Source organism: Heptranchias perlo, chromosome 1 (genome assembly GCF_035084215.1).
Source record: "Heptranchias perlo isolate sHepPer1 chromosome 1, sHepPer1.hap1, whole genome shotgun sequence".
NCBI classification, from domain to species: domain Eukaryota; kingdom Metazoa; phylum Chordata; class Chondrichthyes; order Hexanchiformes; family Hexanchidae; genus Heptranchias; species Heptranchias perlo.
In genome coordinates this window covers 92,402,593-92,426,848 of record NC_090325.1, presented here as the reverse complement: position 1 = coordinate 92,426,848, position 24,256 = coordinate 92,402,593, and the positions used below count along the sequence as shown (strand labels likewise).

At 47.8% G+C, this 24,256-nt stretch overlaps 1 protein-coding gene across 8 annotated transcripts in view; it reads right to left on the bottom strand.

Annotated features, from left to right (window-relative positions):
• The window catches only part of rbm47 (RNA binding motif protein 47), a 223,951-nt gene that overhangs the window by 5,289 nt on the left and 194,406 nt on the right, over positions 1-24,256 (bottom strand). For 5 of the 8 annotated variants that reach the window (XM_067988422.1, XM_067988453.1, XM_067988432.1 and 2 more), the window contains 2 exons: positions 14,981-16,128; positions 2,646-2,852 (listed from right to left, as the gene is read on the bottom strand). In XM_067988422.1, the coding sequence (XP_067844523.1) occupies positions 2,646-2,852; positions 14,981-16,128 (1,355 nt within the window). The remainder of the gene's footprint in view (positions 1-2,645; positions 2,853-14,980; positions 16,129-24,256) is intronic. The other 3 variants (XM_067988424.1, XM_067988461.1, XM_067988469.1) reach the window with 3 other exon arrangements.

The window sequence follows — 24,256 nt, the reverse complement described above, 5'->3', positions numbered from 1 at the left end:
CTTGAAACACCCGACTTTAACCCTGGGGTGGGGGGGGCGGTGGTCATTAAAATGACCACAGCGACTTACTTCCATCAATCTTGCTGCATTCCCAAATGTCACAATTTTAACATTGAGCAGGCAATATGGATATTTGCTGGAAGGCAGTGGGGCTCTTTAAATATTCAGATCAGACTCCGATGGCATCATCGGGATTCGACTGCAATTTTAACCACAGTGGCTTCTCCACCAGGCTAATCTGGCGGCAATAGTAGCTGGAGCCAGAAGAAACCCACAAAGTTGAGTTAATTTTTTTTTTGTTTGCTTGTGGCCCAGGACACCCCATTCCTAACCACTTACCTGATTGCCATGGACAGTTCATTACGGTCCTCAGCAGCGGCATTCTGCTACCCGGCATCCCCATCCTGCCCGCTGGCCAACTAGCATCTCCTGCTGGGTTTGGGCGGGAGACTGATGGGGTCTATGCAGATGAGGGCCGGGAGTTAAAATCTCCTGGGCCTCTCACTGCGGAGAGCCAGATGGTTTGCTGTTTGCCTTGGCCCCCAGTCGCACAACTCCCACTGGGAGATAAAATCAGCCCTAAAGGTACTTGACTGGACAAAAAAGTGATTTCAGTGAATCAAAAAAGGAACGAGCCAGATAAACTGGAAAGAAAAAATGGCAGATAAGACAATGGACACAATGGGAAACTTACGAACCAGAGGAGATTAAGGGACAAACTGGACATATTCCCACAAGAAGTAAATGGGCTACAGCAAAAGCTGGAGTTCCTACGACGAGTAAAGAAATTCAAATTTAAATGAGACTTAAGAAAAAGGCATTTGACATAATTAGAGTTAACATTAACCGTAATATAGAAAATAGAGACAAACAAAAAAGGGATATGGTGCTGTGTAGGAGGGATTATTGATAAAATTAAGATGCTTAGTGTTAAAGGCAGCATGGATAATGGAGAGAAAATGTAATGGTTAATGGATGTTTTTTTGGACTGGAGTGATGGAACCAGTGGTGTTCCCCAGGGGTCTATGTTGGGACCATTGCTCTTCTCAATATATAAATGATCTGGACTCAGTTATAACGTGTACAATATCAAAGTTTGCAGCAAAACAAAAATAGGGAGCATTGGTATACATGAAGAGGACTGTACGTGACTTCAGGACATTGGCAGGTTAGTAGATTGGGCAGTTAGATGTCATGAAATTTAATAAGAAGAAATATGAGGTGATACATTTTGGGAAGAGGGATGAGAGGAATTATCCTCTAAATGGTAAAACTTTTAAAAGGATTAGAGGAGGAAAGAAACTTAGGGGTTAAGATACACAAATCTTTAAAATCAGGAGGACAAGCTCATAAAGCTGGAAAGAAAGAGGTTATGGGTCCTAGGTTTCATAAGTAGGGTCATAGAATGCTAAGGGGAAGAGACAATGCTAAACCTACACAAGCCATTGGTAAGGTTTCAGTTAGAATAGCAGGGGAGACTTTTTGCTTCCATATTTTTGCTGCAAAATCAAGGGCTGGGGTTGCAGAATTTCCCAATGTGCCGGGAGCACAGTAACAGACAATCTCCTCCATTGTGTCCAGACAAGGGTACTGAGGAGATTCACTAAGATGACACCAAGGATGAGAAGGTTAAGAGGAGTTCCAATCGAGGTTTTCAAAATTATGATGACTTCTGATCAGGTAAATAAGGAAAAAACAATTTTTATTGATCGGTAAGTTGGTAAATGGAGTACTCAAATTTAAGTTCATAACCAAAAGAACAAAGGGAGCGTTCAGGAGAATTCTTTTTTAATGTAGGCACTGTTAGGACATGGATTGCTTTAACAAAAATAGTGTTTGAAATAGAATCCACAATCACTTTTAAAAGGAAAGTGGATACTTGAAAAAACATTTAAAAAGATGTGGGGAGATGGCAAGGAAATGGGACTAAGTGGTTAACCCTTTCAGAGAATTGTAAACAAGTTATAGTCCAGCAATTTTATTTTAAATTCACAAGCTTTCAGAGGCTTCCTCCTTCCTCAGGTGAACGATGTCGAAAATTAGCACAGGTGCAGTGGTGCAAATTAGCAGAGAATTAGCAGAGAATTAGCACAGGTGCAGTGGTGCAAATAGCCTCCTTCTGTGTTGTAAAGTTCTGTGTTGCTAGGATGTCACTACTTCTTCCAACTGCCCTCACAGTGTTGGTCAAGATTTGACATGCTGCCACTTGGATGGTTTTACTTGCTGGTTGTGATGCAGTATCAGTTCAACACAAACTCCAATTCTTAGCAACATTAAAACAGCAGTAACGTTACCAGTTTGTATCCTGTATCTGTATGCTTCCCATTTTGTAATTAAAACATTTTTTTTAATGGCCTGCTACAATAGGTTTGTTCATAACCACATGTAATGCAGCTTTATTCACAGCTGACTATATGCTGCCTTAACAAAATAAAACAACTGGTTAAGAAATCCCATGGGACTTTAGCAGTGACATGCAAATTTCTAGCTTTTCACTGTTTATTTAGATTATATATTATCCTACAGGAATATTTCAAAATCCTATAGGGTTTTAAAAAGAATTCTAAAACATTAGCTTTGTATTTCCATTTTTTTTTTCTCCAGCTGTTAAGGTAAATGTTTAGCAAAACATTCCCTTTACTAACCTGCACCAGGTTTCATAGCGACTGGACTGACTGTAGCCAGATCTAAGCTGGGTATCAGTTCATACGCTTTGTCCTGTTGCTTGGCCTTCCCTTCATGATATCTGCTGTAAATACCTCTGCCTGCAGAATATCCACCCAGGTACGATCCCCGAGGTCCTGCTGCTCTGTTGCCAGCTGCCCCTCTACCTCGGCCACGCACAGTGCCTGCTTTTAAAAAAAAAAAATCCAATTTTAAAAATATGCGCAAATACTTCATTTAAAATAATTTCATAATTCAGTGTTGTCACCAGGATTTCAGAAGGTAGAAGAATGAGCATTTGTAAAACTGTTCATGCTAGGCTCACTTGAACTGTGAATATATACTGAAGCAGTATAGTTATAGATTTTCTGCTTCTAAATTTGGTGTGTGTCTGAGGAGAGCATTTTGAGCTACACAATTCTGGGGCAAAGTACTCGTGGCTACAGATCTGTCATTGGTAGTGATGGGAGCAATGTAAATTGATGAATGAAGAACAACAGAGTATTAGTATTATGCTACATACACCTAGTGACAACATTAAAATATGTACTTATTTCAATGAATTACGTCAAATTCATTTGAGAGAAGATACTTCCTCTTATAATATCCATCTGTAAATGATGTTGAGGGAATAAAACAACTTGGATGGAACAGAAGTTCAGTGTAATAAAGATTACTGATGAACATGTACTGTTCCGGCAGTGAAATACATTTAAAAAAATCCTGGAAAATCGGCAATTGGCTTCTGTAATTTAGTATTCAATGTAACAAATATTGCAGTTTCTTCATCAATATGCACAGCATGTCCTTGAAAATGATAGGAATGTGGCATTGCTAAAGGTCGGCAGTTAGAAAACAACTGCCACACATTTACAACGTTTACTGCAATTCAATTTTAAAGGCAAAATGTCGATGTGCTGTGACAGAAATACATTTTGATACAACGTAAGTTATTACTTATATTCTGTCCTTGAGGATGAATTTACGAGGTGGTAACAAGGAGATTTGTCCGGGCCCCTAACACTTTAATGGGGTCAATGAAATCTGCATTAGTACTGCCAACATTCGTGATTTTGTCTGCTTTCTTATTGGCCTTGATGGATTGACATTTTAAAACAACTTCTCAACTTGCCCTTGCTGTCAACCTGCTATGAATGTGTAATTCACATGCAGTACAGCACTGAAGAACTTGTTTTGATGTTTTCTTTAGTTGTTTTATTATTAGTAGATTTCCTGGAGCAATGCTCATGAGTAGTTTGAAATCTAGAGCACTGTTATGATGTTTAGTTGCAAACCAGTCCTGTGCCTTTAAGATCAAGTATTCTCTATAATTGCTCAGTTTAATTAGAGATCAGTAAACTATTTGTAATTTTCAGTCTCGATAAAATGCTGGCTTTCTATCACTATTTTTAAGATTGTGATTTCTATTTTGTGACATCTGGAGGGTGACACTACATTTTTACATACATTTATCATTATTACTGATCTAACTGTATGGTGAAAATACATTTTAACATTTTTTGCTATAATTTCAAGCTTGCCTCATCCGACTGAGCTGAAAGTTTTATGTTATTCTCCGTCATCTCTTCCTGGCTGGGTCCAGCTAGTTTCATTTATCTGTCCTTGATCAGAGTCCCAAGCGTCTCCCAAACCCCGTTCACTAGACTCTTAAATTCAGCTCACCAGCTGCCTGAATCTTTCTTGCTTTACCTAAACCTGCTCTGTTCACAAGTCGAGAACCTCGTATCGTCCCAGATGATCATGTCTGCGATACTGGGGGGTCCTGGCAGTCGGAGGGTTTGTTCCGAGTCTGATGTTCTGTGACCCTGCATGCCTGCTCAGTCTCAGCTGTGATTCCCTCCAAAGTCGAAAGCTACCAATACTCCTGTACAGGTTCACACCCGGAGAATGATCACTGGGTTCACAGCACCCTTGGTACTGGGAGGGGGGGGGTCACTGCACCCTTGGTACTGGGAGGGGGGGGTTCACAGCACCCTTGGTACTGGGAGGGGGGGGGGGTCACTGCACCCTTGGTACTGGGAGGGGGGGGGGGGTCACTGCACCCTTGGTACTGGGAGGGGGGGGGGGGTCACTGCACCCTTGCTACTGGGAGGGGGGGGGTCACTGCACCCTTGCTACTGGGAGGGGGGGGGTCACTGCACCCTTGCTACTGGGAGGGGGGGGGGTCACTGCACCCTTGCTACTGGGAGGGGGGGGGTCACTGCACCCTTGCTACTGGGAGGGGGGGGGTCACTGCACCCTTGCTACTGGGAGGGGGGGGGGTCACTGCACCCTTGCTACTGGGAGGGGGGGGGTCACTGCACCCTTGCTACTGGGAGGGGGGGGGTCACTGCACCCTTGCTACTGGGAGGGGGGGGGTCACTGCACCCTTGCTACTGGGAGGGGGGGGGGTCACTGCACCCTTGCTACTGGGAGGGGGGGGGTCACTGCACCCTTGCTACTGGGAGGGGGGGGGGTCACTGCACCCTTGCTACTGGGAGGGGGGGGGGTCACTGCACCCTTGCTACTGGGAGGGGGGGGGGTCACTGCACCCTTGCTACTGGGAGGGGGGGGGGTCACTGCACCCTTGCTACTGGGAGGGGGGGGGGTCACTGCACCCTTGCTACTGGGAGGGGGGGGGGTCACTGCACCCTTGCTACTGGGAGGGGGGGGGGTCACTGCACCCTTGCTACTGGGAGGGGGGGGGTCACTGCACCCTTGCTACTGGGAGGGGGGGGGTCACTGCACCCTTGCTACTGGGAGGGGGGGGGTCACTGCACCCTTGCTACTGGGAGGGGGGGGGTCACTGCACCCTTGCTACTGGGAGGGGGGGGGTCACTGCACCCTTGCTACTGGGAGGGGGGGGGTCACTGCACCCTTGCTACTGGGAGGGGGGGGGTCACTGCACCCTTGCTACTGGGAGGGGGGGGGTCACTGCACCCTTGGTACTGGGAGGGGGGGGGGTCACTGCACCCTTGGTACTGGGAGGGGGGGGGTCACTGCACCCTTGGTACTGGGAGGGGGGGGGGTCACTGCACCCTTGGTACTGGGAGGGGGGGGGTCACTGCACCCTTGGTACTGGGAGGGGGGGGGTCACTGCACCCTTGGTACTGGGAGGGGGGGGGTCACTGCACCCTTGGTACTGGGAGGGGGGGGGTCACTGCACCCTTGGTACTGGGAGGGGGGGGGTCACTGCACCCTTGGTACTGGGAGGGGGGGGGTCACTGCACCCTTGGTACTGGGAGGGGGGGGGGTCACTGCACCCTTGGTACTGGGAGGGGGGGGGGGTCACTGCACCCTTGGTACTGGGAGGGGGGGGGGTCACTGCACCCTTGGTACTGGGAGGGGGGGGGGTCACTGCACCCTTGGTACTGGGAGGGGGGGGGGTCACTGCACCCTTGGTACTGGGAGGGGGGGGGGTCACTGCACCCTTGGTACTGGGAGGGGGGGGGGTCACTGCACCCTTGGTACTGGGAGGGGGGGGGTCACTGCACCCTTGGTACTGGGAGGGGGGGGGTCACTGCACCCTTGGTACTGGGAGGGGGGGGGTCACTGCACCCTTGGTACTGGGAGGGGGGGGGTCACTGCACCCTTGGTACTGGGAGGGGGGGGGTCACTGCACCCTTGGTACTGGGAGGGGGGGGGTCACTGCACCCTTGGTACTGGGAGGGGGGGGGTCACTGCACCCTTGGTACTGGGAGGGGGGGGGTCACTGCACCCTTGGTACTGGGAGGGGGGGGGTCACTGCACCCTTGGTACTGGGAGGGGGGGGGTCACTGCACCCTTGGTACTGGGAGGGGGGGGGTCACTGCACCCTTGGTACTGGGAGGGGGGGGGTCACTGCACCCTTGGTACTGGGAGGGGGGGGGTCACTGCACCCTTGGTACTGGGAGGGGGGGGGTCACTGCACCCTTGGTACTGGGAGGGGGGGGGTCACTGCACCCTTGGTACTGGGAGGGGGGGGGTCACTGCACCCTTGGTACTGGGAGGGGGGGGGTCACTGCACCCTTGGTACTGGGAGGGGGGGGGTCACTGCACCCTTGGTACTGGGAGGGGGGGGGTCACTGCACCCTTGGTACTGGGAGGGGGGGGGTCACTGCACCCTTGGTACTGGGAGGGGGGGGGGTCACTGCACCCTTGGTACTGGGAGGGGGGGGGTCACTGCACCCTTGGTACTGGGAGGGGGGGGGTCACTGCACCCTTGGTACTGGGAGGGGGGGGGTCACTGCACCCTTGGTACTGGGAGGGGGGGGGTCACTGCACCCTTGGTACTGGGAGGGGGGGGGGTCACTGCACCCTTGGTACTGGGAGGGGGGGGGTCACTGCACCCTTGGTACTGGGAGGGGGGGGGTCACTGCACCCTTGGTACTGGGAGGGGGGGGGTCACTGCACCCTTGGTACTGGGAGGGGGGGGGTCACTGCACCCTTGGTACTGGGAGGGGGGGGGTCACTGCACCCTTGGTACTGGGAGGGGGGGGGTCACTGCACCCTTGGTACTGGGAGGGGGGGGGTCACTGCACCCTTGGTACTGGGAGGGGGGGGGTCACTGCACCCTTGGTACTGGGAGGGGGGGGGTCACTGCACCCTTGGTACTGGGAGGGGGGGGGTCACTGCACCCTTGGTACTGGGAGGGGGGGGGTCACTGCACCCTTGGTACTGGGAGGGGGGGGGTCACTGCACCCTTGGTACTGGGAGGGGGGGGGTCACTGCACCCTTGGTACTGGGAGGGGGGGGGTCACTGCACCCTTGGTACTGGGAGGGGGGGGGGTCACTGCACCCTTGGTACTGGGAGGGGGGGGGTCACTGCACCCTTGGTACTGGGAGGGGGGGGGTCACTGCACCCTTGGTACTGGGAGGGGGGGGGTCACTGCACCCTTGGTACTGGGAGGGGGGGGGTCACTGCACCCTTGGTACTGGGAGGGGGGGGGTCACTGCACCCTTGGTACTGGGAGGGGGGGGGTCACTGCACCCTTGGTACTGGGAGGGGGGGGGGTCACTGCACCCTTGGTACTGGGAGGGGGGGGGTCACTGCACCCTTGGTACTGGGAGGGGGGGGGTCACTGCACCCTTGGTACTGGGAGGGGGGGGGTCACTGCACCCTTGGTACTGGGAGGGGGGGGGTCACTGCACCCTTGGTACTGGGAGGGGGGGGGTCACTGCACCCTTGGTACTGGGAGGGGGGGGGTCACTGCACCCTTGGTACTGGGAGGGGGGGGGTCACTGCACCCTTGGTACTGGGAGGGGGGGGGTCACTGCACCCTTGGTACTGGGAGGGGGGGGGTCACTGCACCCTTGGTACTGGGAGGGGGGGGGTCACTGCACCCTTGGTACTGGGAGGGGGGGGGTCACTGCACCCTTGGAACTGGGAGGGGGGGGGTCACTGCACCCTTGGTACTGGGAGGGGGGGGGTCACTGCACCCTTGGTACTGGGAGGGGGGGGGTCACTGCACCCTTGGTACTGGGAGGGGGGGGGTCACTGCACCCTTGGTACTGGGAGGGGGGGGGTCACTGCACCCTTGGTACTGGGAGGGGGGGGGTCACTGCACCCTTGGTACTGGGAGGGGGGGGGTCACTGCACCCTTGGTACTGGGAGGGGGGGGGTCACTGCACCCTTGGTACTGGGAGGGGGGGGGTCACTGCACCCTTGGTACTGGGAGGGGGGGGGGTCACTGCACCCTTGGTACTGGGAGGGGGGGGGTCACTGCACCCTTGGTACTGGGAGGGGGGGGGTCACTGCACCCTTGGTACTGGGAGGGGGGGGGTCACTGCACCCTTGGTACTGGGAGGGGGGCGGTCACTGCACCCTTGGTACTGGGAGGGGGGGGGTCACTGCACCCTTGGTACTGGGAGGGGGGGGGTCACTGCACCCTTGGTACTGGGAGGGGGGGGGTCACTGCACCCTTGGTACTGGGAGGGGGGGGGTCACTGCACCCTTGGTACTGGGAGGGGGGGGGTCACTGCACCCTTGGTACTGGGAGGGGGGGGGTCACTGCACCCTTGGTACTGGGAGGGGGGGGGTCACTGCACCCTTGGTACTGGGAGGGGGGGGGTCACTGCACCCTTGGTACTGGGAGGGGGGGGGTCACTGCACCCTTGGTACTGGGAGGGGGGGGGTCACTGCACCCTTGGTACTGGGAGGGGGGGGGTCACTGCACCCTTGGTACTGGGAGGGGGGGGGTCACTGCACCCTTGGTACTGGGAGGGGGGGGGTCACTGCACCCTTGGTACTGGGAGGGGGGGGGTCACTGCACCCTTGGTACTGGGAGGGGGGGGGTCACTGCACCCTTGGTACTGGGAGGGGGGGGGTCACTGCACCCTTGGTACTGGGAGGGGGGGGGTCACTGCACCCTTGGTACTGGGAGGGGGGGGGTCACTGCACCCTTGGTACTGGGAGGGGGGGGGTCACTGCACCCTTGGTACTGGGAGGGGGGGGGTCACTGCACCCTTGGTACTGGGAGGGGGGGGGTCACTGCACCCTTGGTACTGGGAGGGGGGGGGTCACTGCACCCTTGGTACTGGGAGGGGGGGGGTCACTGCACCCTTGGTACTGGGAGGGGGGGGGTCACTGCACCCTTGGTACTGGGAGGGGGGGGGTCACTGCACCCTTGGTACTGGGAGGGGGGGGGTCACTGCACCCTTGGTACTGGGAGGGGGGGGGTCACTGCACCCTTGGTACTGGGAGGGGGGGGGTCACTGCACCCTTGGTACTGGGAGGGGGGGGGTCACTGCACCCTTGGTACTGGGAGGGGGGGGGTCACTGCACCCTTGGTACTGGGAGGGGGGGGGTCACTGCACCCTTGGTACTGGGAGGGGGGGGGTCACTGCACCCTTGGTACTGGGAGGGGGGGGGTCACTGCACCCTTGGTACTGGGAGGGGGGGGGTCACTGCACCCTTGGTACTGGGAGGGGGGGGGTCACTGCACCCTTGGTACTGGGAGGGGGGGGGTCACTGCACCCTTGGTACTGGGAGGGGGGGGGTCACTGCACCCTTGGTACTGGGAGGGGGGGGGTCACTGCACCCTTGGTACTGGGAGGGGGGGGGTCACTGCACCCTTGGTACTGGGAGGGGGGGGGTCACTGCACCCTTGGTACTGGGAGGGGGGGGGGTCACTGCACCCTTGGCGCTGTATCCTAGCACATGTTGAGGAGGGGAGAAAATTGTATTTATGTGGACAGTCAGCATTTTGAAGGCGTGGTCTGTATGTCCATGTTTATGGACAAACTGGGCTTCCCTCCATTTGTGATAGCGGGAATTCGTGCCCACAGTATGCAGTTGATTAAAAGCACTTCCAGTAGCAGCAGGACTTGGGTAAGAGTGGTGTTCGAGGGGAGAGGGAAGCGGGGTGGGGGCGGGGGGAAGGAAGAAGAAGGGAAGTGAGAAATGGAAAGGGGGAAATGGATGGGTGACAGAAGGGGGATAATGAAGGGGAGGAAGATGCAAACAGTGCTTTGGGGGAAATCAGGATTGGCGATTTGAGAGGGAAGTGGGAGGAGCATCAGTGCTTTAGGGAGAGGAGGACAAAATGGCAGGAAATGGTAGTTTGGGATAGGGGAGAAGAAGAATGCTCGCATTAACTGAAAGGGAGAAGGGAGTGAGAGTACCAGCGTGAACTGGGAGAGATAAGGAGAGTGTCAAGTTGAACTGAAGGGCTTGGAGGGGGAAGAGCGCCAGCTTTAATGGGCTGCGGGAAGAAGTGCCAGCTTGAAGCAGTGGAACAAGAGTTGAAGGGGAAGGAGAATACTAGCATAAATTTGGGGTGTGGGTAGGGGTGGGGGGTAGAAGATTGCCATCCTGAACTAAGTGTGGGAAAAAAAGGCTATCATTTGAACTGGGAGATTTAGAGGTAGAGGGCGCCTCGGTGAACAAGGTGGGGAGTTGGATGGGGTGCAATGTCTCCATGAACTAGATGTGGAGAGTTGGATATGGGAGAGTGAATGTTGAGGTGGCTTTTGGGGAAGGGATGGTCTAGTTGGTCTGTTGAAAACTCAACTGTCACTTTGTTCCCCTCCCCACCGCCCTTTGTTTTAGATTTAAAATAGATCAATGATGAAATATAAAATGTAAATGTTTAAATTTGACCAAAATTATCATTTTTCATGTAAAAACCAAAAGATTTCCAGGAGCGCACATCCCTCCCCTTCCCCCCCACAGAAATGGACCACAAGTTGACACATGTGCAGGTGGGACACATTTAGGGGAATGTGCACAATTTTAAATTTGCTGCCGACTGTCCTAACCAGAATGATCTCAGTCAATAAATGGGCTTCAAATCCCAGATTTGCACCTGGAAGAAAGAAAAGCACCTTTAGTCATCCAGGGGAAATATGGGGTGAGGAATGAGTAGGATGGCTAATGCTCTCTGATGAAATTATTGCAACAAATGAAAAGGTGCACTTATTTCATGCTTAGTTATCCATGGAGCTTGTAAAGACTTGCATTGTCAGGTAAGGGTTAATAGGTCTTAGTTGCTGTGAGGTTCTAGGATGTCTATTGCACTGAATAACTTTGCAGAAGCGGGGCTAATAGAGTAACGGCAGTGGTGATAAAGGGAAATCATTAAATAGATGAGAACACCATTTTTAAGTTGAATTTTGACGCCCTTGCAGCTATCACTGAGGAGTTATCTGAATGATAGTTGTCATGCTGAACATTCCATGTTCCTCTGCCTCCAAAGCAGCTGGGGACACCTCACCATGGTTATCTCTATCACAGCTCTAGTAGGGGCATGTGCCTCGGTGTAGCGCTCCTCAGCTGTTGTTCTTCCTACTCTTAGAGGAGCATGGTAGCAAGGGGTGTGCTTTGTCACCGACAAGCCATCTGGTTGCTTTACATACAACTTACAGCACAGAAACAGGCCGTTCGGTCCGACTGGTCTATGTCGGCATTTATGCTCCACACAAGCCTCCCCCCACTCCTCTTCATCTAACCCTATCAGCTTAACCTTCTATTCGTTTCTCCCTCTTGTACTTATCTAGCTTCCATTAAATGCATCTATGCTATTTGCCTCAATTACTCCTTATGGTAGCGAATTGCACATTCTAACCACTCTCTGGGTAAAGAGGTTTCTCCTGAATTCCTTACTGGATTTATTAGTGACTCTCTTATATTTATGGCCCTTAGTTCTGGTCTCCCCCACAGGTGGAAACATCTTCTCTATATCTGCCCTATCAAACCCTTTTCATAGTCTTAAAGACCTCTATCAAGTCACCCCTCAGTCTTCTCTCTTCCAGAGAAAAAAGCTCCAGCCTGTTCAATCTTTCCTGATATCTTTCCTTTTGTGCAAAATCGCCCCACTCATCTTGGGAGGAAATTGGGGGCTCTTTGGACTTTGGGGAGGTGGGGGGGGGGGGGGGACTTGAATGTCTTTCTTGAAGAGCTGATCTCACAAGCCCTCAGACTGTTAGAGGCAAGATCAATTCTGTCCAGGTGCTATTCAAAAAAATAAATGCTCTAAAATCTCTCCTGTATCTGAAGCCTATCTCTTCAAAGCTTCTCTAGGTTGCAGGCGCCAAAGCTTCTACCAGTCCCAGTTGACACTAGCAAAAGGGACGCCTTTTTGCATTTGTTTTAAGATTCCTTGGTGCAATTGGGTTGCAAATATGGATTTTGACCACCACTATATTGGGTATCTTGCCAGGGAATGGGATATCTCAAAGTAGCTGGAAAGTAACTTGGAGGGAGGGGAAAGAACCAGTTGTCGTGGTCCATGTCTGAACCAATGACATAGGAAAGAACAGGGAAGAGGTCTTGATAAGGGAGTAGCAGGAGCTAGGAGCAAAATTAAAAAGGACTTTGAAGGAGGTAATCTCAGGATTACTACCTGAGCCACGTGCGAATTGGCATAGAGATTACAGATCAGAAAAGCAAATGTATGGCTAAAAGAGTGGTGTGGGAGGGAGGGGTTCCATTTCATGGGTCACTGGCACAAGTACTGGGACAGGAAAAGGCTGGGATGGGCTGCACCTGAACCAGGCTGGGACAAAGGTCCTAGCGGAAAAAATAAATAGGGCTATAGAAAGGACTTTAAACCAATAAAGGGAGGGTAGAGTTCGGGTAGAAATTATAGTAAAAACAATAGTAACCTAAAGATAACAAAAAGAATGGATGAAAGCAAAGGTCAGAGCACAAAATGTGATAGAGATAATATAAATACTCTGGATACAGAAAAAATTATAGGAAGTAATGATAAAACACCTGTTAAAAATAAAGAGTGATGAAAAATAAGAACATATTAAATTGCTGGTATAACCACGTACAGAGCATTAGCAACAAAAAATGTGATAAGTCAAAAAGTGTGACAAGAGGGCTATCGGGGCATATGGGCAGGGTGGGGACAGTTACCCAAAGAAGAGTTCTGTACATAAATGCATGTAGCATAAGGAAGAAAACAAGCAAGTTATAAGCTTAAATTCAGCTTAAAAGGTATGATGTAGTAGCTCTTCCAGAGACCTTGCTACAAGATGGGCATGACTGGGAGCTAAGTAGTGCAGACTGCAAGATCTTAGAAAGAACAGGGAAATTGGGAAAGGGAGGGGGAGTGCGGGGAGCAGTAATATTAGTAAAAGACACAATTACAGCAGTAGAAACAAGGAATTTCAATAAGGATGAGCAGGCAGCGGAAACACTTTGGGTAGAATTAAACAACAGCAAAGGATGCAAGCATCTGGTGGGAATTGTCTACAGACCTCCTGATAGCAGTGATGTAGAGGCAGGATGTATAAATACAGAGATCCAAAAAGCATGTAGCAAAAACAATGCAGTTATAATGGGAGATTTTAATTTTCACAGGCTGGAAGAGGCAGAGCAGTTGACGTCGTAAAGGTAGCGAATTTCTAGAGTATTCGGGACAGTTTTCTGGAACAATATGTTTTAGAATCAACAAAGGAACAGGCCATACTAGATTTAATGATGAGTAATGAATCAGAATTAGTTAACAATCTGTCGGTAAGGGAACATCTTGCAAATGGTAACCATGATATGAGTGAATTTCATATTCGGTTTGAGAGGGAGAAGGGAAAGTTACAAAGCAAGGTTTTAAATTTAAATAAAGCAAACTTCAAGGGGATCCAACATAAACTGATCACAGTAAACTGGACTGAACTGTTACCGAGTAAACCTACAGACAAATCGTTGGAAGTATTCAAAGAAGTATTTGGTCCAATACAAAACCAGTACATATCCCTAAAAGACAAAAGCTCCATTTGTGTAGTTAAGCAACCATGGTCAACAAATGAGGTAAGAAACAGCATCAAGCTAAAAGAAAAGGCTTACACAAATGCAAGAAAAAGTAGGAATCCAGTGGACTGGGAGGGGATAAAAAGCAACAAAGTGATACGAAGAAAGTATTAAGAGGTGCAAACAGGGAATATGAAAAAAACTTGCAAGTGATATCAAATTATAAATATACTGAGAAAGAGAGTGCTAAAGGGGAATGTGGGCCCATTAAAGACAGAAGCAGGTGATACTGTAATTGAAAACAAGGAAATGTTAAATGAATACTTTGTATCTGTCGTCACAGTAGAGGAGAAGGATAAAATACCAACGGTACTAGGTAAACTAAAAATAAGTCAAGGGAGGAATCTACTGGATTTAATACAAGTAAAATATGGTACTGGATAAAATAATGGGACTTAAGACAGACAAATTTCCAGGACCTGATGGTTTCCACCCCAGGGTATTAAAAGAAATAGGTGAGGAAATTGCAGATGCACTAGTCATAAAATGAGTGGTAATTTTTGTTATGTGACCCTACAAACAATAAGGTTGTCATATCTGTAAAATAAATTAGAAAAAACATAGAATTAAGAGAGAACAAAATGTCTAATTATCTCACTGTTGTTTTGAGTAAATTAAAGAACGAACAAATATCCGTACAGCAAATTCCCCTCTGGATGCCCGAGATTCAAAACATTGTGATGCAGTACTGGGTATTTAAGAATACCACTAATATACTGAATAGAGCAGTGCTTAATGCACAAAGTTGTATAGCCTAACAGCCCCAAAATTTAAGTCTTGGCAAAGCTGAAATATATCACTAGTGCCCCAGGGATCAGATCTTCCCAATGGGAAACATATTTTCTCCCTTCCTCACTGACTTCCGATGTTCAGATATATGCTACAAATGTTTTAATGATGTACTTCTATTGCGGATGCGGGTACAACGTGATAGCAGAGCTTCAGTGGAAATAAAAATCGGGAGAGATGTAAAACTGGCTGCCGACTCGCTATCGCCCATATTACACAGTCAAAAAACAACACCTTTTACTCCATTGCGAAATACTCACAAACTTGTGCAATTCATAACATTTTACTGACCTTTGGCAAAATATTCTCTGTTGGGACCAATCAGCGTGCTGTAGGGATACCCATAATAGGCTAGCGCGTAGGGATCGCATGAGTAAACAATGTTTGCTTGAGGTGTTTCTGTTGGTCCCCCTTTTGCTGCTTTCTGGTAACGACTATACTGCTCTTTGTCCACAGGCTTGGCCAGGGTCACCTCAATGTAGGAACCTTCAAGGTCAGTTCCATTTAATTTCTCCATGGCAAGGACTGCATCATCCCTGGTAGTGAAATGAACAAATGCGTAATCTCGAATTTTCTTTACCCGCTCCACACAGCCAGGGTTGAACTGACTAAAGATTTTTTTTATCGTGTCCTCCATGGTTTCGATCATCAGATTTCTCACATATAGAATTTTAACAGTTTCCATCACGTCTTCGTCAACATCAATCTCCGGCTCAGCCCAGTCAACCGCAATCTGGTGACCCCACAGTTGGATTCTTCCTGGCATCAGCTTTCTCCGTGCCATGGCAGCGGCCCGGTGACTTTCATATTCTACGAATGCAAATCCTCGGTTTTTCATCTTGTCAGCTGCACTGGCATAGACAATCACATCTAACACACCTTCTGTTACTTTGGCAATCTCTTCTAAAATCTCTTCTCTTTTTTTCATTTTTGGAATGCCCCCAATGAAAAGTCTGCAGTTATCCACGCTGCTGCAGACTCCCAGCAGCCTCCCTGGGCGAATCTCGTAGTTATTAAGCTCTCTGACTGCTCTTTTGGCCTCATGCTTGGCTGTGAACATGACAAAGGCGTAACCTCGGTTTTTACCATCAAAGTCCATCATCAAGCGCATCTCGTACATCCGTCCCACTGACTCAAAAACAGGGACAAGCTCATCCTCATATACATCGCGAGGAATTTTACCAATAAAGACCTCGCACCCACGGGGTGGAGGATGTCCCTCCCAACCGGGAGGGGGGCCACCGTATTTGCGTTGACCATTCTCTTGGACCATTGCGTAGCCTGTACGTTCCATAAGTGCAAGCAGTGTGGCCTCATTAGGGGCACCAGCAACACCTTCAGGGACTTTAGTTGAAGACACGTTGCAGGAATCTGTGCTCATCATGGTGCTGGAGTCTTCAGCTGTCATTCTGTCAAAACCATTCAAATTGTGCTCAGACCTGAAAAGGTCAGAGAGAAAAATGTTTCTTAGTTGGCATTATGAGAATGAACGAACAAACAAACTGGCATTTATGTAGTGCCTTTCACGACCTCAGGATGTCCCACAGTGCCTCACAGCCAATAAAGTACTTTTGAAATGTGGTCACTGTTTTAATGTAGGGAAACATGGCACGCACAGCAAGGTCCCACCAGCAGCAATTAGATAAATGACAAGATAATGGGGGTGAAATTGGTCTACGCCAATGGAAATTAAAATCAAGCACGGTGTAAAATGGGCTGCCGATTTGCTACCAGCCCATTTTGTATAGTATATTAGGAAACCTTTGATTGAATTTTTAGGTTCAAAAGATAACTATACAAAATAGGACAGTGTACTTATTTTTTTAAAAAAGAACAGCAGGTTTCAGCCTCATCACACACTGCCTCTATATCCATTCAAAATAACCAGGGAGTCCACTGAATTCAAATTCACTTTAAATTCAGTAGTTTGTGAAAGCACTGAACTGCATAATCAATTAGAAATATTACAATTTGAAAATACCAAGGAATATTCAGAACTTTCATTTGGTTTCTTAAAATGAAATATATTTGCTTGCTCTTGTAGTTGGCTTGAGAGAGAGTGAATTTACAATAGTAAGAAATAGAATATTTATAAATTGCAAATTGTTCAAATTTGGTGGTGATACTGATTTTCTGAAGAGGTTGTGTGTTTTATCTAAACACCCAGTTAATGTGTGATATGTGGTGTGGTAACTTGAGAAAAAAATATGCAATGCAGATGAAAAGGCCAGTTACTAGAAAGTGCTTCTGGCTCCAGACTGTCTCATGCTAAGTTGCTCTGTTGGTTTTGGAAATTACCCCTTGTCCCTCTGCTCTCTTCCCAGCCACCATTGGTGTTGGCTTTTGCAAAATTTACCACTGAGAGAAGTGGAATGGCTTCTGTGGCAAAATGTGATTGGGTGGACACTTTTTGTGGGAAAATGGGGAACATTCCCAGCTAAGAAGGATATGGCTGTATTTGCACTGCACTTTTAGATCATCTTTTAAGTGGCCCAATGTAGCGACTAGATGACTATTATCTTAGGCCTGTGTAAGATATGTAGATAGGAATGTGTTACAAGTGTCGTGTGATGTGTTATATTAAGAGAATAAGTGCAGTGATACACCTTTTTGGAGCATAATGTTACATGAGATATGACTGATTAAACCGGGACAAAGAAGATACTTATTTTAGCCAAGTAGTACTGGGGTGAATTTTCACTTATACCACCCAGTGGAAAACGGATTGGCTGACCATTTTACATACCGTCTGATTTTCATTTCCATTAAGTTCAATAGGTGCGAAACAGGCAGCCAATCGGCTACCGTCCATTTTCCGCCTGGTGAGAAAGTGATAATTCACCCCACTGTTTCTACTTCAGTTTTGTGTGTATTTCAATGGTTGTTAGCACAATTCTGACCAGTGCTCCATTCCAATGGAAATGCTTCTCTTGCATCATGGACTCAAACACAAGAAATGCAAATGTTCCCATTATGTATCAATAAGCTTTTTGCTTGCTTTCGCCTTTTATGTCTTGGATATTATCTGAACTTTGCAATAAAGGGAGAAATAGCAATGCCGTACATGGGTCATTGTTAAAAAAAAACCCTTGTTGCATTTGTGAAGAGATCATTTCCTGACAAATGAAAACATTGAATACGTTAAAGTGGTCACCCTGAAAATTACATTATTCAGATTTGAACTTTCTGATTTTCATCATTCAAATCAGACCAGCCGCTCAAAGAAAACACTTCATGGTTTACATGTATGCAATACAGATACTGCTCTCTTTAATTGGCTACTAAAGTTTGATGTATTGCCAGTTTCAAGATCTTTATGAATTGCCTACACCTGTAGTTGAAAGTCACACCGTGCATAATGCTTCAGCAACACCAATGACTAACAGGAAACCTGAGTACAGTTTCTGTACATTGAGCAATCTCTTTAGTTTCAAACTCAGAAGGCTAAACAATGCCATATGTTGATGTAAGTTAACTATTTGTTTCAGTGCTTCCTGATGTATAGCATAGTGTCAAAAAGTTAAAAATTCTTGCAAGCTTAAAGTACAAGCAAATTAAAACCTTTATGTCCACTGATTTACATGTACATTTTTAAGATTAGTATCTGTGCATTATAATATTTAATATAGAGCACATATCATCAGACTGAAATCCCAAACGCCAAAACTGGGTGTTCTCATTCAGAGTCCCGCGTGCAGTAACATGGTGTTCTTTGTGCCCAAACAGTAGTTCATGAGGGGAAATGGAGATAAGACCAGTTTTAATGGCTTTCATGCATAATAATTGTACATTACTGAGGTCATATGCCTACAGTTAACCAGCTGAATTCTGTAGTAATATTTCTGCACAAAATAAAAATATTACATTTTATGTACAAAAAAGATGAAGATTAAGTTTAATGGATAAATGCACTGCCCGGTGAGCTGTACAGGCCTGGCTCAGTCCTCGGTCTGTGCCCAGTTAAGTACTCTTGACCAGAGAGGCAATAACTAAACTCAGCTCCTATGGACTAGGGACGAATAAAAGAATCCAGGATTTGCACTCCCTATCTGTCTGTGACTCCTGATGGAAACTGTGCACGGATTGACATTGGGGAATCTCAACCAAGCGTCACCCAATGTCCAAATAGCCTGCTGACCCTACTAAGCGCACGTAAAGGCATGGGTACTTGGTTGAAGTACCAGAGGGTTGCTGGCATCCATGAAACCATACCCAGCAACTCAGTACTTGCAGGAGAGAGAGGGGAAGAGAATCAGAAAAAAAAAATCAGTAAATCTGTAAACACAGAATTATTTGGGATTCTGTACAGTTCTTTAATTCTACCTTTCAATAAGCACCGCAATTGTTTTTGTTACAAGACAGACATGGTGCAAATTGTAAAAAAAAAAATTGAAGGATTTCAGTAAATAGTTGATAATATGAACACATACAATTACAATATTCTATTGCCCTAGGATAAAGGGTTTTAAAAGTGAATGCATGATGTCAGTGGCAGTTTTCTGGATTTCTCTTTCATAATTCAGGAGTGCTGCAGGTTATATAGGTGATGGTCATTCTCACAAGTGAAAGAATGTTGGTAATATTCTAGTGTGGTCGTCACTTTATTCTATTGTCCACAATACTGATTGCATGTGATCAAGATTGCTGAACAATCTGAATATTACTGGTGAGGAATTAAGAAAGAGAAAAACTGAAAATGCTAATTGATAGAATGCCCATAGAATAAAGAAAAAACAATGCCAATGTTACGAATTCGGGTCTGCCATAGATACCTTCTCGGGTTCAATAGCATCAGTCACTCACAGAAGCGGTCTGAGTGGCTTACATTTATGGGAGTTGACTCATATTGCCCTATATCTGTTAGATAGCGGGACTGAGGGTGCAGCAATGGAATCTCCTTGTAACCTGAACCAGATATTCATGCCTCTGTCTCAGGCTCCCAGTTCAGAGTTGTCACTATCAGACAGAACTCAAGTCCAAACCAGAAACCAAGGAGATAGGGAGAGAGATGGGGCCTATTAAGAGTGGCAGCAACTGGGGAACCTGACCAAACCTTATAGGGGAATTCTGGCTGTAGTTTCAAGGTGGGTATCAATGGGTTATAGAATTACTACTAGTTATAAGTAGGATGTTGGGGTGTTACACCTATTACTACCAGTTACATATAGACTATCAGTGAGTTATTGTATTACTGTTGGTTATGAGGGAAACCTGAGTGTTACCAGTATAACTATTAGTTATCTGTGCAATTTCAGTGTTACTATTAGTTATTGGTAGAAACAAAGTTCCTCCCATCTCTGGTTTCCCCTCTCCCCCACCCTCGGTTTCCCCCCTGCAAATTGCTTCCCCACCCTCGATTTCCCCCCTGCTAATTGCTCCCCCACCCTCGGTTTCCCCTCTTCACCTGCTGGTCTCCTGGTTCTTGGAGCTTCTGGCACGAAATCCCAAGCAAAAATATTCAACTACAGGGGATCCAACTTCTATAAAGTAAATGCAGTAACAATTGCAGAAGTCATGTGATATCACATGAGCAGAAGTCATTTGTTCAGATGTCATGTGGTCAGAACATCACGTGATCAAATCTCCAGGAATGCCTCCAATCAGAGTTAGCAACCCTATTCTGCAACTGGTAAGAGAAATTACTAAGAAATAGCTGTGAGCTCATTATCCTTTACATTATATCTGCCATTCATGGATTGTTGTACAGCTCATTCTTTTTAAATGAACACTGTAGTGTATTAAGCAGATTTCTTCTTAACTCCATTTTCCCCTTCCTCTTGAAAAGTTTTAACTTGCTTTTCTGAGCAAGCGGGAAGGACACCCGAAGTAAACCGGCAGGGTCCTTCTTTAAATATATAGATTGGGTGCTGATGATCCCATCGGGGCCCGACTGCTATTTTAATCATGGGCCTGAGTGGAGAAGCAGTTGTGGCTTTCCTGCCAAGCCAATCTGGCGGGAACAGGAGCCGGGGCCAAACAGGTAAGTGTTTTTACTTTTTGCTACACAACTTATTTACATTTCACAACAGCATTAAATATGAGTTTGTATGATCAAATTTATTTGAGTTACAGGTGTCTGGATCTAGGAGTCTCCTGGAATGGAAGCTTAATCTCTCAGGCACTGTTGCTAGCAATCCGGGAGAAGAGTAGAGTTCACACTTCACAGTCACAGTTCACACCTGTGGTTTGCGCCTGTGTGGTTCCTTCGCCTGGTTCTCGGAACTTCTCACACAACAGTTGCTGGCACGAAACCACGAGCAAAGATACTTTACTACAAGGGACCCAACCTTTATAGGGTAAATGCAATAAGATTTGCAAACTGTGGGCAAACGTCACAGTATCAGATGTCACATGATCAAATGTCACCACGAGGCCCGGAGAAGCAAGAAGTAAAAACACTTACCTGTTTGGCCCCGGCTCCTGTTCCCGCCAGATTGGCTTGGCAGGAAAGCCACAACTGCTTCTCCACTCAGGCCCATGATTAAAATAGCAGTCGGGCCCCGATGGGATCATCGGCACTCAATCTATATATTTAAAGAAGGACCCTGCCGGTTTACTTCGGGTGTCCTTCCCGCTTGCTCAGAAAAGCAAGTTAAAATCATAGCCTTCAGGAAGAGAGCAGGGCATCAGTGGGTGAGTCTCCCGGGCGATTTTAAATGCCTGCCTGCCTGCCTGCCTGGTTTCCGCTGGGCGGGAAGGGTTAAAATTTCCCATACTATTTCTTTAATGTCTGAAATATCAACAAAGTATTGACATTTTTTCAGTAACTAAAGATTCTGCACCTCAGAATGTTTGTTGACGCAAGCCTGGCAGAGCTCAAAATGTTCTTTGTTTTTTTGGTAGAGCCTCCTTTTTATGAGGGCAGCTAGCACAACCTGGGAAAGGAAATCAGGTCGCAGGTCGTTCTGACATCATAAACAAGACAAAGCTGATTGATTTGAATCCCTGCAGCTCCTTCAAGCACAGCGCTGCAGGGGCTCTCTCAGATGGGGACAAGAAATTTTGTGGGCAGTCCAATGGCAGTGAGGACTCAGCGTTCTCTCTACCCATGGTCCTGGTTGACTGTGCATCTCGTTCAGATGCTCCTGGGGCTCTATACCCAGGAAAATTGGTCCTTTAATGTCTGGAACACATGGCGGTAATTTGCCATGAGGGTTCTCCTTTTCGTCTGCCATAACTTCGGAAACACCAGAAAAAGGCATACATGTTTGTCCGGGGTTTCCGTGGCGGACAAGCAGGAGAACCCCCTCAGAAATTCACCCCATTATATTCATTAAATTGCCAGTGCAAATTTGATATACCTTAATGTAAAACATGTTTCGCACCAATTTTCACCCCTCTTCCCGTGAAGGCACTGCCTCATATTAGAATATATTCCACAGTTGCTGGGTGACCTCCCATACATTGACCATGTAGCCATTCTTCATGTGTAAGCCCAATCAGTGAGTGTTGGTGGGCCATTTGACCATTGAAGATATCACAGCCAAGTGCAGTTCCGCCCTGACACAACATCAACATGTGTGATTTGCAGCAGAAATCACGGGATAGTGATCAGGGGCATAATTTTAAGCCGGAGCCAGGAAGGGGGCGGGGGGGGGGTTCGAATTGCGGACGGGAAACCCGGAAGTACGGGTTTCCGGGACGTCCTTACGATTTTGACGTTTCCTGCCCAACAGGCCAGCCTGATTGACAGGCTAGTCTCAATCGGATGGGAGAAGAGGAAGGAAGAGGTAGGCATTCAGGTAAGTCTTAGATTGGATGGATGGGGGGAAATCGGGGGGCTTTTATTCATTGGGGGGGTCAGTCATCAGGAGGAGGATCAGGGATCGGTCACCGAGGTGGGGGGTGGGATTGGGGGTCAGTCACCAGGGGAGGGGAGTCGGGATCGGGGGTCATCGCGGTGGTCACGATCACCGGGGGGGGGAGGGGGTGGTCGCGATTGATGGGGGGGGGGGGGCGTTGGCGATCATTGTGGGCGTCGCTGCAGATCGGCTTGTTGGGCCTGGGGGAAGCACTCCTGCTCCTCCAGCCCTACAAGCTGTGCTGTAAAGGTACTTATCTGCAGTTTCAGGATTTCTCGCCTGCTCTCACACATGAAGGAGAAGGCCCGGAAATCCCAGTCCCAGAGGCTAAAATCACAAAACCTGAAAAAATGGATGCCCACAGCCTTCTTGAAAGGTTTTAGTGATAACCCGCCTCCTGAGAGCGGGTAGGTTCCCTCGTCCCGTCCTCGTGAAAACTGGAAAAGGGCAGGTTGGGGCCCGGTTTGAAATTGTTGCAATTTTTAATGCCCCCCCCACCCGCCCCCAACCCACCTCTTTTTCAGGGTTAAGATCATGACCCATGAGTGGGAATTCTGGCTGAATTTCCCCCTCCCTAGCTTAACTCTACCTGAGGTCAGCTATGGCGTTCCAGTGATGCTATTGCTGAGATCAGCTAACTCAATGTAGTCTGCTGTTGAACCTGGGATTTTCTTGATCTGTGTGGCTAAGTACCACATTAGGCAGTGCAGTTATCAAATGGATCATCACAGGAGCTCCTGTGCAAAACCCTTAAATAAAAAATTTCTCTACCAGAAAACATGCTATTATACTAAAGACAGGCTTACAGACAAGTCTGTCAAGTTTTCTTAACTCAATATTGATGCATAACTCAGTGCAACTCAATATCAGGTCTGAAATTATTGTTTGTGATATTAGGGGATAAATACCTAATAGGTCTGTATGACATTCCTCTGTTAGGTATTTTAACAGAGGTGTTAATCCGTCGACAGAAGAATGTCATTCAGGTGCATTAAACCTTCATATGTTAATATTGCAAACAGCATTTCAGGTGGGTTGCTGAAAAGAAATTTCAGGACTCGCAGTGCTGTCACATCTATATATAAATGTTTTGCATTTAGCACTTACACAAGTCAGCCATCACACTTCAAAGCGCCAAAAATCTAATAAATCAACTATCCTAATATAGACTGGGATAACAATAATAATATAAGGGGCAAAGAGGGGGAGGACGTTTTGAAATGTGTTCAGGATAACTTTCTTAACCAATACGTTTCCCGCCCAACGAGGAAGGAGGCATTGTTGGACTTGGTTCTAGGGAATGTTGCGGGCCAAGTGGAGCATGTATCAGTGGGGGAGCATTTAGGAAGCAGCGATCATAGTATCATAAGGTTTAGAATAGCTATGCAAAAGGACACAGACCACTCTAAAGTAAAAATACTCAATTGGAGGAGGGCCAATTTCAATGGGATGAGAACAGATCTGGCCCGGGTAAATTGGAATCAAAGATTGGCAGGCAAAACTGTAATTGAACAGTGGGCGGCCTTTAAAGAGGAGATGGTTCCGGTACAGTCTAGGTACATTCCCTTGAGGGAGAAAGGTAAGGAAACTAAAGCCAGAGCTCTCTGGATGACAAAAGAGATAGTGGGTAAGATGAAATGGAAAAAAGGGGTGTATGACAGATGTCCGGTTGATAACACAAGTGAGAACCAGGCAGAATAGAGAAAGTTCAGAGGAAAGTGAAAAAGGAAATAAGAGGAGCAAAGAGAGAGTGTGAGAATTGACT